This window comes from Neodiprion lecontei, chromosome 3 (genome assembly GCF_021901455.1).
Source record: "Neodiprion lecontei isolate iyNeoLeco1 chromosome 3, iyNeoLeco1.1, whole genome shotgun sequence".
Taxonomy (NCBI): domain Eukaryota; kingdom Metazoa; phylum Arthropoda; class Insecta; order Hymenoptera; family Diprionidae; genus Neodiprion; species Neodiprion lecontei.
In genome coordinates this window covers 15,351,110-15,364,877 of record NC_060262.1, presented here as the reverse complement: position 1 = coordinate 15,364,877, position 13,768 = coordinate 15,351,110, and the positions used below count along the sequence as shown (strand labels likewise).

The window sequence follows — 13,768 nt, the reverse complement described above, 5'->3', positions numbered from 1 at the left end:
ATTTCATTCTCCTCTCTGCCCAGGTGAGATCTCCCTGTATTCTCTCCTTTCTCCCTTTGAGGAGGCTTCTTCTTCTTATTACCTGCCTCTTTTGCTCCCTATTCCCCAGCCTTGCTATCCATATCCCCTTTTCTCCCCCCTTTTTCGCGCCCACCTCCCACATATCCTTTACCTCGACCTCTACCCCTATCACCTGCATAATCTTTTTCAACCCTTCCTCTTCCCTTCCCTTCTCTATTCTCTCTCCTCTCAATAGTATATTTCCCCTTCTTTCTTCCCTTTCTTTTCTCTCTATGGCCCACTCCATCTCTTCTAACCTATCTATTGTTACCTGCGCCACTTCAGCATTCCCCTTTCCCTGCCTCTCTCCTCCGCCTTCTGCACTCTTCTTTTCCAATTCTGCCAGTCTTTCCTTTACCCTTTCCATCTACCCCCCTCTCCGCTCTTCTACCTCTTCTGATCTTTTACCTAGGTCCCTTATCGTTTCCTTCATCTCCCCCCTCTCTACTTCCCACTGCTCTTCCCTTTTAGTCATTTCCCCTTCAATCTTTTCCATTTCTTCCCTGATCCCCCTTCCCTGCCCTTTGACCTCCTCCAGACCTATCTTCAACTCTTCCCTGATTATTCTTGACATATTCTGTATACTCCCTTCCTTTGCTTTCCCCTCCTCACCTGTCTTGCCCTACGGCGACCGGTAAACTTTCCTGCTTTTGAGAAATTTTGATTGGTATTTTGATTAACTGAAACGTTTGTGCTATTCGTAATGCCGTTTATTGTTTGCATTTCCACGTCTTGATTTTGATCTTGTGCTCGTCCAGTATCGTTTGATTGACTCTGTATTTTTTCCGGATCGTTATCTATGCATGTACGGAGATTTCATTATTGCTGTTGTTGTTGTTGTTTTCATTGTTATTATTATTATTGTTATTATTATTATTATTGATAATGATATGTTACACCTGTATGCATAAGGGAATAGAATGTGGAGATATTTTGTATAACTGAATATTTTATTGTAATTCTTAGACGATTCACAGTTTCCGTGTTGAAAATGTGCATGCATCGGGTTGCAAGCCGGTGTGTTTACCGATCCAGGATTGTGAGTGGGGAGAGGTTGTGAAATTGATCAATATGGCTATACATGTGGCTGAGCAAAAATCAAAAACCTGCACACCCTCAACCACCGTTGGGTCCTGTGGTGGGGAAAAAAATCGGTCAACGAAAAAGCAGGTAGTGGGCAGCGCACAATGGTGACTGGGTGGAGGTCTGCAGTGGTGGACCACCGCAGCCATCAAAGAATGAAAAAATTTTATGAAGAACAAGTCTGAGCCTGCACACCCCAACCCTTATCAGCGTGGGGCATGTGATGGGAAAAATTTGATCATCAAAAAAGCAGGTAGCGATCTCTTGAGAGAATTTTCCAAGCTTATACTGTTGTCGCGTTACATTTTTGTCTGTATGTCACGAGGCGTACACCCCATGAACGATTGGCTGATGGGTTTTTGCTCGGTGTAGGGTGAGCGTGTCTCCTTTTATACAAATCCGAATGGCTGTTTGGAACTTCTCCAGCATTTTGAAAAATCTCTTGTGCAGAAACAGGTGTTTGACAAAGTGAGTGGTGAAAAAAGGTGTTCATTCACAAACCCGAAGAATTCAACGAGTTTCTACTTTTGTGTGTACTTTATAGAATATGTATAGTGCTACACCAATCCTCTTACGATACTGCGGAAGCCGATTTTATTTCCGTAATGATTATCACATTTGATTAGTATGTTAACGAAGTTTCTCGATTTGTTTCAATTTTCCAGTATACTCGTACAGCATCATTCGCTCCCTTTCTCTCTCTCTCTCGCTCTCTCTTTCTATCTATATATTCATTCATTTGATTCATTTTATTTATTTTAATCATCTCATTTATCTGATTCGTCTTATTTATTTTATTTATTTCGAATTTTTTATTTTGTGTGATTTATTAAATTTATTTAATTTATTTAATTTATTTATTTATTTTATTCATTTGATTCATTTTATTCATTTTATTCATTTTATTTGTTCTAATTATTTCATTAATTTTATTCACTTCATTTGATTTATTCATTTTTGTAATCTTATTTATCTTATTCATCTCATTCATTTTATTTATTTTATTTGTTCTACTTACTTCATTCATTTCATTTATTTCATTCATTTCATCTATTCTATTTATTTTATCTATTTCATTTATTTCATTTATATTATCTATTTTGTTCATTCTGATGATTTTATTTATTCTATTTATTTTCTTGATTTTGACTATTTTATTCATTTCATTGGTTCTATTCATAATATTTATTTTATTCATTTTAGTCATTTCATTCATTCTATTTATTTCATTTATTTTATTTATTTCATTTATTTCATTCATTTTATTTATTTTGTATATTTTATTCATTTTATTCATTCAATTCATTTCATTTATTTCGTTTATTTCATTTATTTTATTTATTTGATTCATTTTATATATTCTATTTATTTCATTCATCTTGTCCATTTTATTTATTCATCTTATATATACATATATATATATATATATTTATTTATTTTTTTTACCTTATTTATTTATTCATTCTATTTTATCCATACATTTCATTTATTCCATTTATTTTATTTATTTTATTTATTTTATTTATTTCATTCATTCATCTTGTATATTTCGTTCATTTGATTTATTCGATTTATTTAATTTATTTTTTTTTTAATTATCTTATTTATCTTATATATATATATATAAATAATTTTATTTATTTTTTTGTTTTATTTGTATTATTTATTTTATTTATTCCATTCATTTTATATATTTTATCCATTTGTTCATTCTATTCATTCTATTTATCTATTTTATTTATCTTATTCATTTTATTTATTCCGTTTATTTCATTTATAATATATTCTATATTCATTTTATTTATTCTCTTCATTTTACTGTGCGTGCGTGCATGTGTGCGTGCGTGCGTGTGTATGTGTATGTGTGTGGCGGCCGAGTGTCGAGGGGGGAGCGTGCCATTGTGTGGTCCAGAACCGGCGCATCTATACTGCTGTTATCGACTTATCGGATCCAAGATTGTGTCTCTTGTTCCATCAAAATAAATAGATTTTTAATATTCAACGAAGTTCATGCAGATTTTTTTTTAAATAATGTAATCCGATACGATATCTTGTTCGTAGTCCTTGTAACCGTAACGTATGACCTTGTAACAAGGATATTTGGAAAGAGTCCCTGTGTTGCAGGAACCATTATAGAATTCTTGGTTTTAAATTCATGCTAATGAATAACTTCTGCGTTTCGGGTTCTTTTCCAATCTCAAATTGAAATTTTTTTTCGCTCCAGACAATGCTAACATGAAATGCAAAAATAATTGCTGCAAATCGAGATTCACAAGCTCTCAGTCTTAGCGTAGGACCCTATAAAGAGTGTAAAATTGAATTTGGTTTCGAGTTATTGTGCAACTATCTAGCCAGATGACACCGTCAACGAAGATTAAATTCAAAGACATTTTTAACTGAAGTTATTTAACAATTCTAGATTTAGATTGATTCAGTTTGCCTAGCAAAATTCAACCCTAAAATCTAATTGAGGACTTGAAAAACTATTTATCTAAATTTTATGCCAAAGAGAGTAAAAGTAAGCTTTAAAATAAGATACAAAACTAAATGGTATAAAGTTTGAAAAACAATGCTGGTCAACAATACTGCTTGAATTACATTGGTGCACAGAATGATTCCTCGGTAAACTGAATTAGCGGCAACGGTTAAGTAACAAACTTATCGCTATTGGCTCGATCAAAGTAAAATGATGGGATATTCAGCCATCATGATCTGTAGTATATCCCGCTCTTCAATTTTGCCTCAACTGATGATAAGAAGGTGGCGATAGCCTGATGAAATTCACTCTGGCACCTGATATCTAACGGAACAACCAGGTTCGATTGTTATAATAATTGCACCTCTCGAGAAACCAGGATCCTTGATACCTTAACGTTTTGACCATCAGGTAAGGCATAATTTTCCTCGTCTTAATCAAAGCTTAAACTTCGAGCCTGCTGAAAGAAAAACGAATTTCATCATTGAATCGATGTTAAAATATTGTAATAGTCAAAGATCACGTAATTAGAAATTTACCTACATGCTTCCATGCCTGACAAATTTAGTCCCGCTTTGACAATGAATCATTTCGTACCTGAAAATATTAGAAGCTATCATTATTTTTTAGTATTCAGTATTAGAATTCATTAAGTGCAGAAATACAATAATTACTATTCTCAACCTGAGAAAATCAATCCTCGTATGTTCCTGAACATAAATATATATATACAATGTATATATATATATGTATATATACATACAGGGTGTCCCTAAATTGCCTCCCACGGACTAGCCAGCATAATACCTCGTTAAAATATATATATATATATATATATATATATATATATATATATATATATATATTGAAACGATTCGAGTTTGCACGCTTTCGCCAATGAGACGTACAGTTTATTCGCGGGCTTTGTTTCGCCAAAACTTCACACGCTATGTGTGATATTTAGCGCATACTCGAATGATGTATTTGTTTAGAGAGTTTCCTGTCTCTGAGATAGAGCTGCAGGATTCGGTCTCTGGACACGGAAGGAAGGTGGAGAAGGATGCTTGTTAATTGTCTGATCAACTCCGGGAACAGCCCGAATAGTTTGACCACTCCAACTTGGTTTTTCGAGATAGCCTCAGAATTTGTTTTCTCACCCTCACGTGCACAGGCACGAGTGGAATAGACCCATCATCATAGGCCGTGTAAACGGTTGAGGGTCAAACTTGATCTGTGAGTATGAAGCACGCACAGATAGATCGCTCTGAGCGGTTGACTCGTGATGCGAAATTATTTATTTCGGGAAAGGAAATATAGCAATTATACGTCAATGTTTTGCTCCCGTGAGGCGGGATAAGAGACAGGATGAAAGGTTGTGAACTTATTCTTCTGGTAATCTCTAAGAGATTTTCGATAATCTGGGAAGGGATAGTTCTTCCTTATTTGCTCTGATATTAATGAAGTTTGCCTGCGGCAAGACTGACTATTAATTGCGTGATAGCGTGTTGGTCAGAGGGACGGTATTTGATAATGAGGAATCGTCACTGACAGTTGATTTTGATACTGTAATTATTCGTTTAGATAATACTCAAACAGAATATTACGTGAGTGATAGCATAGTAGTCAGAAGGACTTTGATAGTGATTCAGTTTGCGTATGGCAAGACTGGATATTACTAGCGTAGTAGTTAAAGGTAAGGGGATTCTACGCAAATGTACCTTCACCTGTATTAAGACTTTCAGTCGCTATGACCGTGACTGTCTACGGGTTCAGGTGTCCTACCTACGGGTCGGGGGATTGTGAGACGATCACCGTATCTGAGCTATGAGGTCAGACGCAATGCTGTTCTTCACTCAGACACGGCTCCCTGGTACCTAAGGAATTTATTTTATTGAAAACAAATAGGATTTATTAGTACGCTGAATGCCCTCCTTTGATGGGAAGTGGTGTTGAGGATTCCTTGCACAGGTACTCCACGTCTCCTGATCGTGTTCCTTGGTGTCCGGCTCCTCGTGGATGTGGGAAGCATGGGTCTTCTCGTGGAAGTCTGCGATGGTCTATCCTGGCGGTTGCTCAATAGGTGATAGATAGATTGATTCGCGTTTGCGCTCGTCTTATATACTCTTATTGTCTAGTTACGCCGTTTTCGCGGATAGAGATTGGTCGCGTTCCCTGAAGAAGGGGTACGGTAAATCGTGTGATTTGATTAGGTTCCCGGTGTGTGGCGGGGTTATCGAGTGGACAGTTAGATTTGGCTTGGGTTTACCAAGCAAAATATTAGGGGGCACGCGCTGAACCCCAGGTGTCGATACGCCAGCCAGGCGTCCCGTCACAATATATATATATATATATCTCAAGTATATATAAAAATAGAAAATAAAAATAGAAAATAAAAAATAAGGTATAAAAAAAGTAGAAATCTGATTAGATTTAACAAAAGGATGATAACAAAAATGTGCGTAAGCTTTAATAATTAACAATAATACTAGGATTTTAGATTATGTAAATTTCATTTTTGAGTATTGCTTCAACGTTTGTAGTTTTGAACCAATTGACGATTTCCGTTGTCACTTTCTTCTTCAATCTGGTTTCATAGTTGAGCAGTTTAATTCGGAGTGCGGTTGGCATGGAGTTGATAATTTTTAGACCTATGTATGTATGTATGTAATATTTATTGCTCCCCTTGGGGTTACAAGGACTTCCCTATTCCTCTTCCTTTACAATAGTTTTATATGTTTTCTTGAACTATTCTTACCCTAATCTTACTTCCTACCTTATCCTTACACAATTTCTAATTGCCTGTGCCCTGTGCCGTTGCCTTGCCATTCCCTTACTTTCCCTCTTATCCTTTTCTTATTCTTTAACCTTATCTTTACTTAACCTTATCCTATTTTACCTTATTCTATTCCCTATTCATCCTTATCCTAATCGACTTCCATTTCCCATTCATCTTTCACTCTTTCATTCTCTTGTACATCCCTGATCCTTTCCAGTTCTCTCATCCAGACTTCTCCCACCCCCTCCTCACCTATCTCCCTCTCCACCTCCTGCCAGCTTTCCCCCCTTCTATCCCAGCCCACGCACCTTTCCCATACGTGCTCCCATGTTTCCTCCTCCCCTCCGCACACTCTACACCTTCTCTTTTCCTCTTCTTCCCAGTACCTTGCCTCCTTCATCTCGCTTCCTAATCTGAATCTCGCCACCCTTGTCCACCTGTTTTCCCCGCATCCCTTTCCTAGATACCCTGGTATCCCTTCTCCTTTCACTAGCCTGTACCATCTGTTGTACCTCGATTCTCTTATTTTCTCCCACCTCTCTTTTGTCTGTTCTTCCCTCTCTCTCTCCTCTATTTCCCTATACTCCATCTCGCCCCTTTCCATTCTCGCAACTACCTCTCTACTCTCTGCTCCCCTTTCCGCAAAGAAACTTTCCCTTTCTCTTTCCCATCTCGATCCCTGCCTCCCAGCTTCTGCCTTTTCCCTTATCTCTTCCCAGCATCTCCTAGCTAACTCGACCGCCCTCCACTCCCTCCACCCCCGTATCTCCGATGCATACTCCATTACCGTCCATACTAGCCTGTCAAATAACCAAATCCTTTTTTCCTCATCCCTCCCAAACCTTCTTTTTTCTATTCCCCATACCTGCCTCATTACTACCCCTGCCTTCCGTACTCTCTCTCTTTTACCTGTGCTTCCTGTCCCCCATTGCACTTCACTCTATACCCTAGATATCTGAACTCTTTCACCTCCTCTATCTTTTTCCCTTTCCATCTCCAATCTATGTTTTTCCTTCTGCCGCCTCCTTTCCTAAATCTCATAATCATTGATTTCCCTACATTTACCGTCAGCCTTTTCCTATCCATATACCTTTCTAACTTCCTAATCATTACCTCCATTTCCTCTTTACTTTCCGCTAGTAGCACTATATCATCCGCATAAGCTAACGTACGTACTCTGCCGCTGGCCAACTCCACCCCCCCCCCCAACCCTTCTCCCTCTCCCCATTTCCTCTTCTAAATCCGCCAGCAGCAGGTTAAACACATGCGAACTGAGCGGGCATCCCTGCCTTACCCCCCTCGCCGTCCAGAACGCCTCTCCTACCTTTCCCCCGCTCCTCACCCGACTCGTTGTTTCCTTGTAAATTTCCTCTATCCTTACCCTTAGCCCTTCCCTCACCCCTCTCCTTTCCATAGTCCCCCACAGCACCTTCCTCTTCACTAAATCGAACGCCGCTTTCAAGTCCACAAAGAACGCCACCATCTTTCCCTCATCCTTTCCCATCTGTCTATTGATTAAATAATTAAGTACATATACATTGTCAATTGTACCCATGCCTTTTCTGAATCCCGTTTGATTTTGCGGTATGAAGCCCTTCTCCTCTACCTCTCTTTCTAACCTATCCGCTAATGCCATCGCATACACCTTATATAGAGTTGGCATTAACGTCACCCCCCTATACTCTTCCACCCTTTTCCCCTCCCCCTTCTTTACTATCGGCGCTATCAATCCCTCTCTCCAATCCCTTGGCCAGCCCTCCCCCACCCAAACTCTGTTACATGTTTTCCATATCCACTGCTCCATTTCTTCTCCCCCGTACCTCCATACCTTGCTTACTATTCCATCCCCCCCTGGTGCCTTTCCATCCCTCAGCTTTCCTATCACTTTTTCAATCTCTTCCCTCTGCAGCTCCCCTTTCCCGTCCTCCTTCATATTTACCGTCCCCCCGCCTTCTCTTACCTTGCTTTCTACTCCGCTTAATAATCCCATGAAATACTCCCTCCACTCCTGATCTCCTATTTTTTCATTCACCCTCTTCCACTTCTTTCTTTCCCTGTTAACTATCTCCCATACCTTGCTTTCTGTCCTTGTTTCCGCTGCTTCTTTTATGAAACCCTCATTTTCTTTCTTTTTCCTCTCCTCGCATAGCCTATTATATTCCCTTCTTTCCTTTCTATACGCGTCCCCTTCCCCCTCCCCCTTTCTCCATTTCCTTAGACTCTGCCCAACTTCCGCTTTTTTTCGCCTACATTCCTCATCCCACCATCCTTTTTAGACCAATGTATCCATTGCTTTTTTGTCTAATGGTTTTACGCCTTAATGGAATTCTCAATTGTTGAGCTGCAGTTCGTCTTGTAGTTCTTTTGGATTCATTTGCAGGTTCTTTTTCGATTCCCTCAGTACTCGGGTACAGGATTGTTTTCAAGGCAAAAGTTTCTTTAATTGTCAAGTGTTTTGATTCCTTGAATAGTTGTTTAGAGGAGTATCTTCTTGGCTTGTTGAAAATTATTTTTAGAACCCTTTTCTGGATGACTTCTACTTGTTTCATCGTGGTTTTGTTCATTCCTCCCCACACTGTGATTCCATATCTCAGTATCGAAAAGAAAAGCGCATGAAAGAAGCACGTAGCAAGTATTTTTTTGTGGAAAACAATTCTCATTTTAGCGAATATAAATGGTGAATATCTTAATTTTTTACATAAACCGTCGACATGATGGTCCGAACGGAGATGGCTATCGATTATCACTCCTAAGTATTCAGTTTTTTCAGTGACTTGTATATCAAGGTTGTTTAGCTCATGTTTGAAAGATATCTTTTCCCAGGTTGGTATAGATGATTTGAGAGAACCGTATAGCATAGCTTGAGTTTTTGTTACATTCACTGTTAAGGAGTTATTTACAAACCATTCATAGATTTTTGGCATCTCTTTTTCTACATTTTCTCTTAGTTTATCCCATGTTTGATCTCCAAAAATAATGGAGGTATCATCAGCAAAAGAGTAGATTTTACCAGAGCAGTTGAGATTGTAGAGGTCATTCAAGTAAAGTATGAAGAGCAGTGGTCCAATTACGGTTCCTTGCGGTACCCCATATTCCATGATTTTAGGTTCGCTTAGAGTGTTTTCAATTTTAACTACTTGCTTTCTTTCTTCAAGATAGTTTTTTATTAGAGCGTGAGGCACGCCTCTAATTCCTATAAGTTCTAATATCTTGAGTAAAATTTCATGGTCTAGAGTGTCAAAGGCCTTTGCCAGGTCAGTGAATACTGCAAGTATTGGTATCTTTCTGTCTAAATTTTCGTAGATTTTGGTGATGAATTCTGAGAGTGCATCCTCTGTTGATAAATTTTGTCTAAACCCGAATTGGTTTTTGCTGAGTATGTTGTGCTCGTCAATGAACTGAATTAATCTCCGATGGAGACACTTTTCCATGATTTTAGCTAGGCTTAAAACGAGGGAGATAGGCCTGTAATTACTCACTTGGTTTTTTGTTCTGCCTTGTATATTGTCTTTATTACAGCTTTTTTGAAGATTTTCGGAAATTTCCTAGTGCTAAAACTGAGATTTATTATGTGGCCAAGGGGTTCGGCAATTAAATCCCCGACAGTTTTTAGGCATTTCGAACTAATGTTGTCATGCCCTGGACATTTGGAGTCTTTTAGCTTCATGATTTCCTTGTAAATTTCAATTTCAGATACAGGGTGTAGGTAAAAAGTGTCTGCGATTTTTTTGATGCCGTGATTCGAAAATTCCTTTTTTTTCAATTCTGATGCTAGATTTTTCCCTACATTTGCAAAGTAGTCATTGAAAAGATTCGCTCTGTCTTTACCATCTTGAGTTTTAGTTCCATCTTCTTTGAGTAATTGTAAGTTTTTTTTTTTTTTTGTTATTTTTCCTTTGCATGAACTCATTAACTACGTTCCAGATATTTTTTTGGTCTGTTTTGTTTTTCTCAATTTTCTTGATGAAGTGCTCATATCTCGCTTTCTTAATTGATTCTGTCAGTTTATTTCTGTACTGTCTGTAATTTTCAATATCGGCTGGATTAGCCAAGAGGTTGGCTTTTTTGTGAAGTTTGTCTCGTTTGTTTATGGATTTTATTATGGCTGAGGTGATCCAAGGCTGTTTGTTTCTGTTCCTTAATTTTGTGTCATATTGGCTTCTTTCAATCGCGTTTTGTATAATTTCCGTAAGTATTTCGGCGCAGTGATCAGATTCATAACTGGCATACAGTTCAGAGAGGTCTTTATCGGATACAATATTTCGAAATTTTTTGAAGTTCATTTTCTTTCGTTTTTTTGGCAGATCTTCACTTCTTTTTTTATTTGATTGTAAAATTTTAATAACAATCGGATAATGGTCGGTCATTTATGTTTCAATGATAATTAGGGTTAGCTTTTGAATAGCCTTGTGGGGCTTTACAAAGCAATGGTCGATGCAGGTTGCAGATGTACTCGTTATTCTAGTTGGAATTTCAATGGTAAGAAAGAACCCATAGGCTGCCAGTGTATTTAGATATTCAGTTGTAGTTTGAGAGTTATCCTTTAGGTCAATATTGAGATCTCCAATCAAGATTTGTTCTGATTGATTGTTTGCATTTCTGGCATGCAAAAAGTTTTCCAGGCGCTCGTTGAAATCGTTAGTGTTTAAGGAAGGTGATTTGTACACAGCATAGATCTCATATTGTATATTATGTTTATATATTTAGTTTATGTTTATTGTTGCCTGGCTTATGGTTTCAATTGAGTGTTCATTATATAATTCATTTTTTACGTATGTTATTATTCCATCATTTTTGTTGGATTGTCCATGATTATATGACAACTGGTATCCTGGGATTTTGTGTAGATTTTCATTTACTTGCCATGTTTCCGTGTATATTATGACATCTGGAAGCTCATCCATTTCGTTCATCATGATTAGTAGTTCTTCGTAGTGCTTGTTTAAACTGCAGATGTTCGTATGAATAATTCTGAGTCCTTCAGGGCTTTTTTTTAGTATTTTTTTACATTTAACGGTTGTGGTTTTCAGAGTTTCTTCTACGTTGTGATAATCCATTGTGGTTGTTTTATTATTCGATGATTTTCATCGCGGGGAAATCAGTCCTCGATATTATGTGCCGTTTTCTGTCCTTGAAAGATTCACATTTATCTTCTTCTGAGGGAAGATGTCGTGTGTCTCTTGTCGTTTTGTATTTTTCATTCGATTTTATGCAGTTTATGCATTTTTTCTGGTTTTTATTTTGCTATTTTTTCAGACAAGTGGTCGCCAGCGCAATATTTGCAATGTACTTGTTCACATTTGTTACCGGAGTGCCCATACCCATGGCATTTCCAGCACCTTCCTGTGTTCAATTGGTTGTAAACTCGGCAGATTTGCATCCCAATATATAATTTATTTTTTTTCATGATCGGCGCATAATCTTTCGGGCTGACTCGTATGTAAGCAGTGTATGTGTTTTTCTTTTCGATGAGTTTCTGGTATGTTATCTCAATGTCTTTTTCTTCTAGTTCTTTCAATTCGTTTTGATGCGTGATTGTGTTTGTAAGCTCTTCGTTGCTGTATTTTTCAAACATATCGACAACTTTAATAACTGGTTTCCAAAGTTCCTCTTGTTCGCATGTATATTTATTTCGGAATAACTCTTTAATTTTTTCAGTAACTTCAGTGTTTTCGTCTTTCTTTCTAAACTTCATTCTGATAGTTCCATCTTTCAGCTTAGTTGTTTTGTTTACGCCTACCTTCAGGCATTTAATACTTTTGTTTATGTCTTGGATAGTCTCATCTATGTTTTGATGTGTATTGGGTTTAATTATTAATGTTGGAACTTTTTCTATATTTGTTTTGGTTGAGTGTTGGTTGCTAACAATACTGGAGTACGACGGTATGTCTGTGTGTTTAGTTTTTTCGTCTAGTATTCCATTTTTTTCTTCAAGCAATTTGTTTTTATCTTTCAGCGCACCATTAAATTCTTAGAGTAGTTTGTTTTGTGTTTTCAAGTGTTCATAATCCCATGTTTCGCGTGACATGGACGATAGAAGTGTCCTTGCTGTTTCAATGGTCAGTTTATCTATATCCTCTTCAGTTGTTTTTGAGGCGATGTCGTTTTCGAAGTATTCACTGCATAGGATAAGTGAACCTGTGAGCCAGGTTCCTTTTTTTCTTTCGAAACAACTCCGGCGGAGTGCTGTTCCACACACTACACATACATATGCACTACACTCTTGTTGGCTTTTTTTGTTGCATTTATGAAATATTTTGTCAGGAGGCTCGCGTTCTGCGTCCTCCATAACCGATGCTTCCGATGCTTTCGATGATTATCAGACAGGATCTTTTGGTATTTTTGGATACAACTAATTTACAATAAAATGCACAAAACATAAATCGTTAATGAGACGCATTTTCAATTTTATGTAAATAAAGAATCTGTTCACAATAAACGTTGTTTTTACTCACCTATCTCCGATTTTCCAGACTCCCACTTGTTAATGACATTTCACATTGAATTTCAGATTTTTTCTTCCAATAAATAACATCCAATTTCTGTATAATTTGATATTAGCTTTTCTGTTGAATTCTTTATTGCGTCGATTGAATATTTTCCGACATCGACCACAGTATTGCTAAGCGATACTATTTTTCTTAGACAATTCACACTACGTAAAAATTAACAGTAACATAACCTCAATCCGCGGTTTTATGCGTCAGAGTTTTACAGCTCTTGAGTCTTGTCTCATTTTGTGTATGTTGGCCCCCTGCTCAGCAGACGAAAAGGTCGCCGCGGGGCGATTTCACCGACCTAAGAGATTGAATTATTTGGCGCATGCGCATTGACTGTATAGTTTCTAGAGATTGTCCCGGTATATGAAAATGATATGTCGAGTCTCTTCCGTAACAAAATTCTGATGGACTTTGAAAACGGGATGGTCTAGTATCCACGTATCTACTTTTGTGCGATGAAAATTTGAATAGGTTTAAAAATCGTTGAGACAAAAATTGGTTATGCGTCAGAGATTGTAGCTTGAGAATATATTCTCGTAGGTGAAGATTGTTATCATAGACAAGAAGGATCACCATGTCAGAAAAACGCCCGACGAATTTTTTCAACGCACCAAACCCATATACGTCCAACGGTTATGGTAAATATGCCCTGTAGACCCTTTTGGAATGGTCATCGGCTTCAAGTCTCAATCATCCGATACTGCCTTGTGATCACGTTCGCATTGTCCACTCCATGAATCAAATAACAAGACGCTTTCATAGCTTAGTTTCCACATGATCTTCAGTAAAATTTTTTAGACCTGGAAGCCATGATGCCAATATCAACTGGTCTGACCATAGTTTCTTTTACTCTGGGTCCTAATACCCAACTCA

General features: G+C 37.6%; 1 protein-coding gene across 1 annotated transcript; it reads right to left on the bottom strand.

Moving 5' to 3' along the window:
• Window positions 1-7,335: 7,335 nt before the first annotated feature.
• LOC124293438 lies at window positions 7,336-8,328 on the bottom strand. The gene is made up of 3 exons (XM_046734295.1): window positions 8,015-8,328; window positions 7,738-7,903; window positions 7,336-7,425 (listed from the first exon to the last, which is right to left on the bottom strand). The coding sequence occupies exons 1-3, from the start codon at window positions 8,326-8,328 to the stop codon at window positions 7,336-7,338; spliced, it is 570 nt and encodes a 189-aa protein (XP_046590251.1).
• Window positions 8,329-13,768: the final 5,440 nt, after the last annotated feature.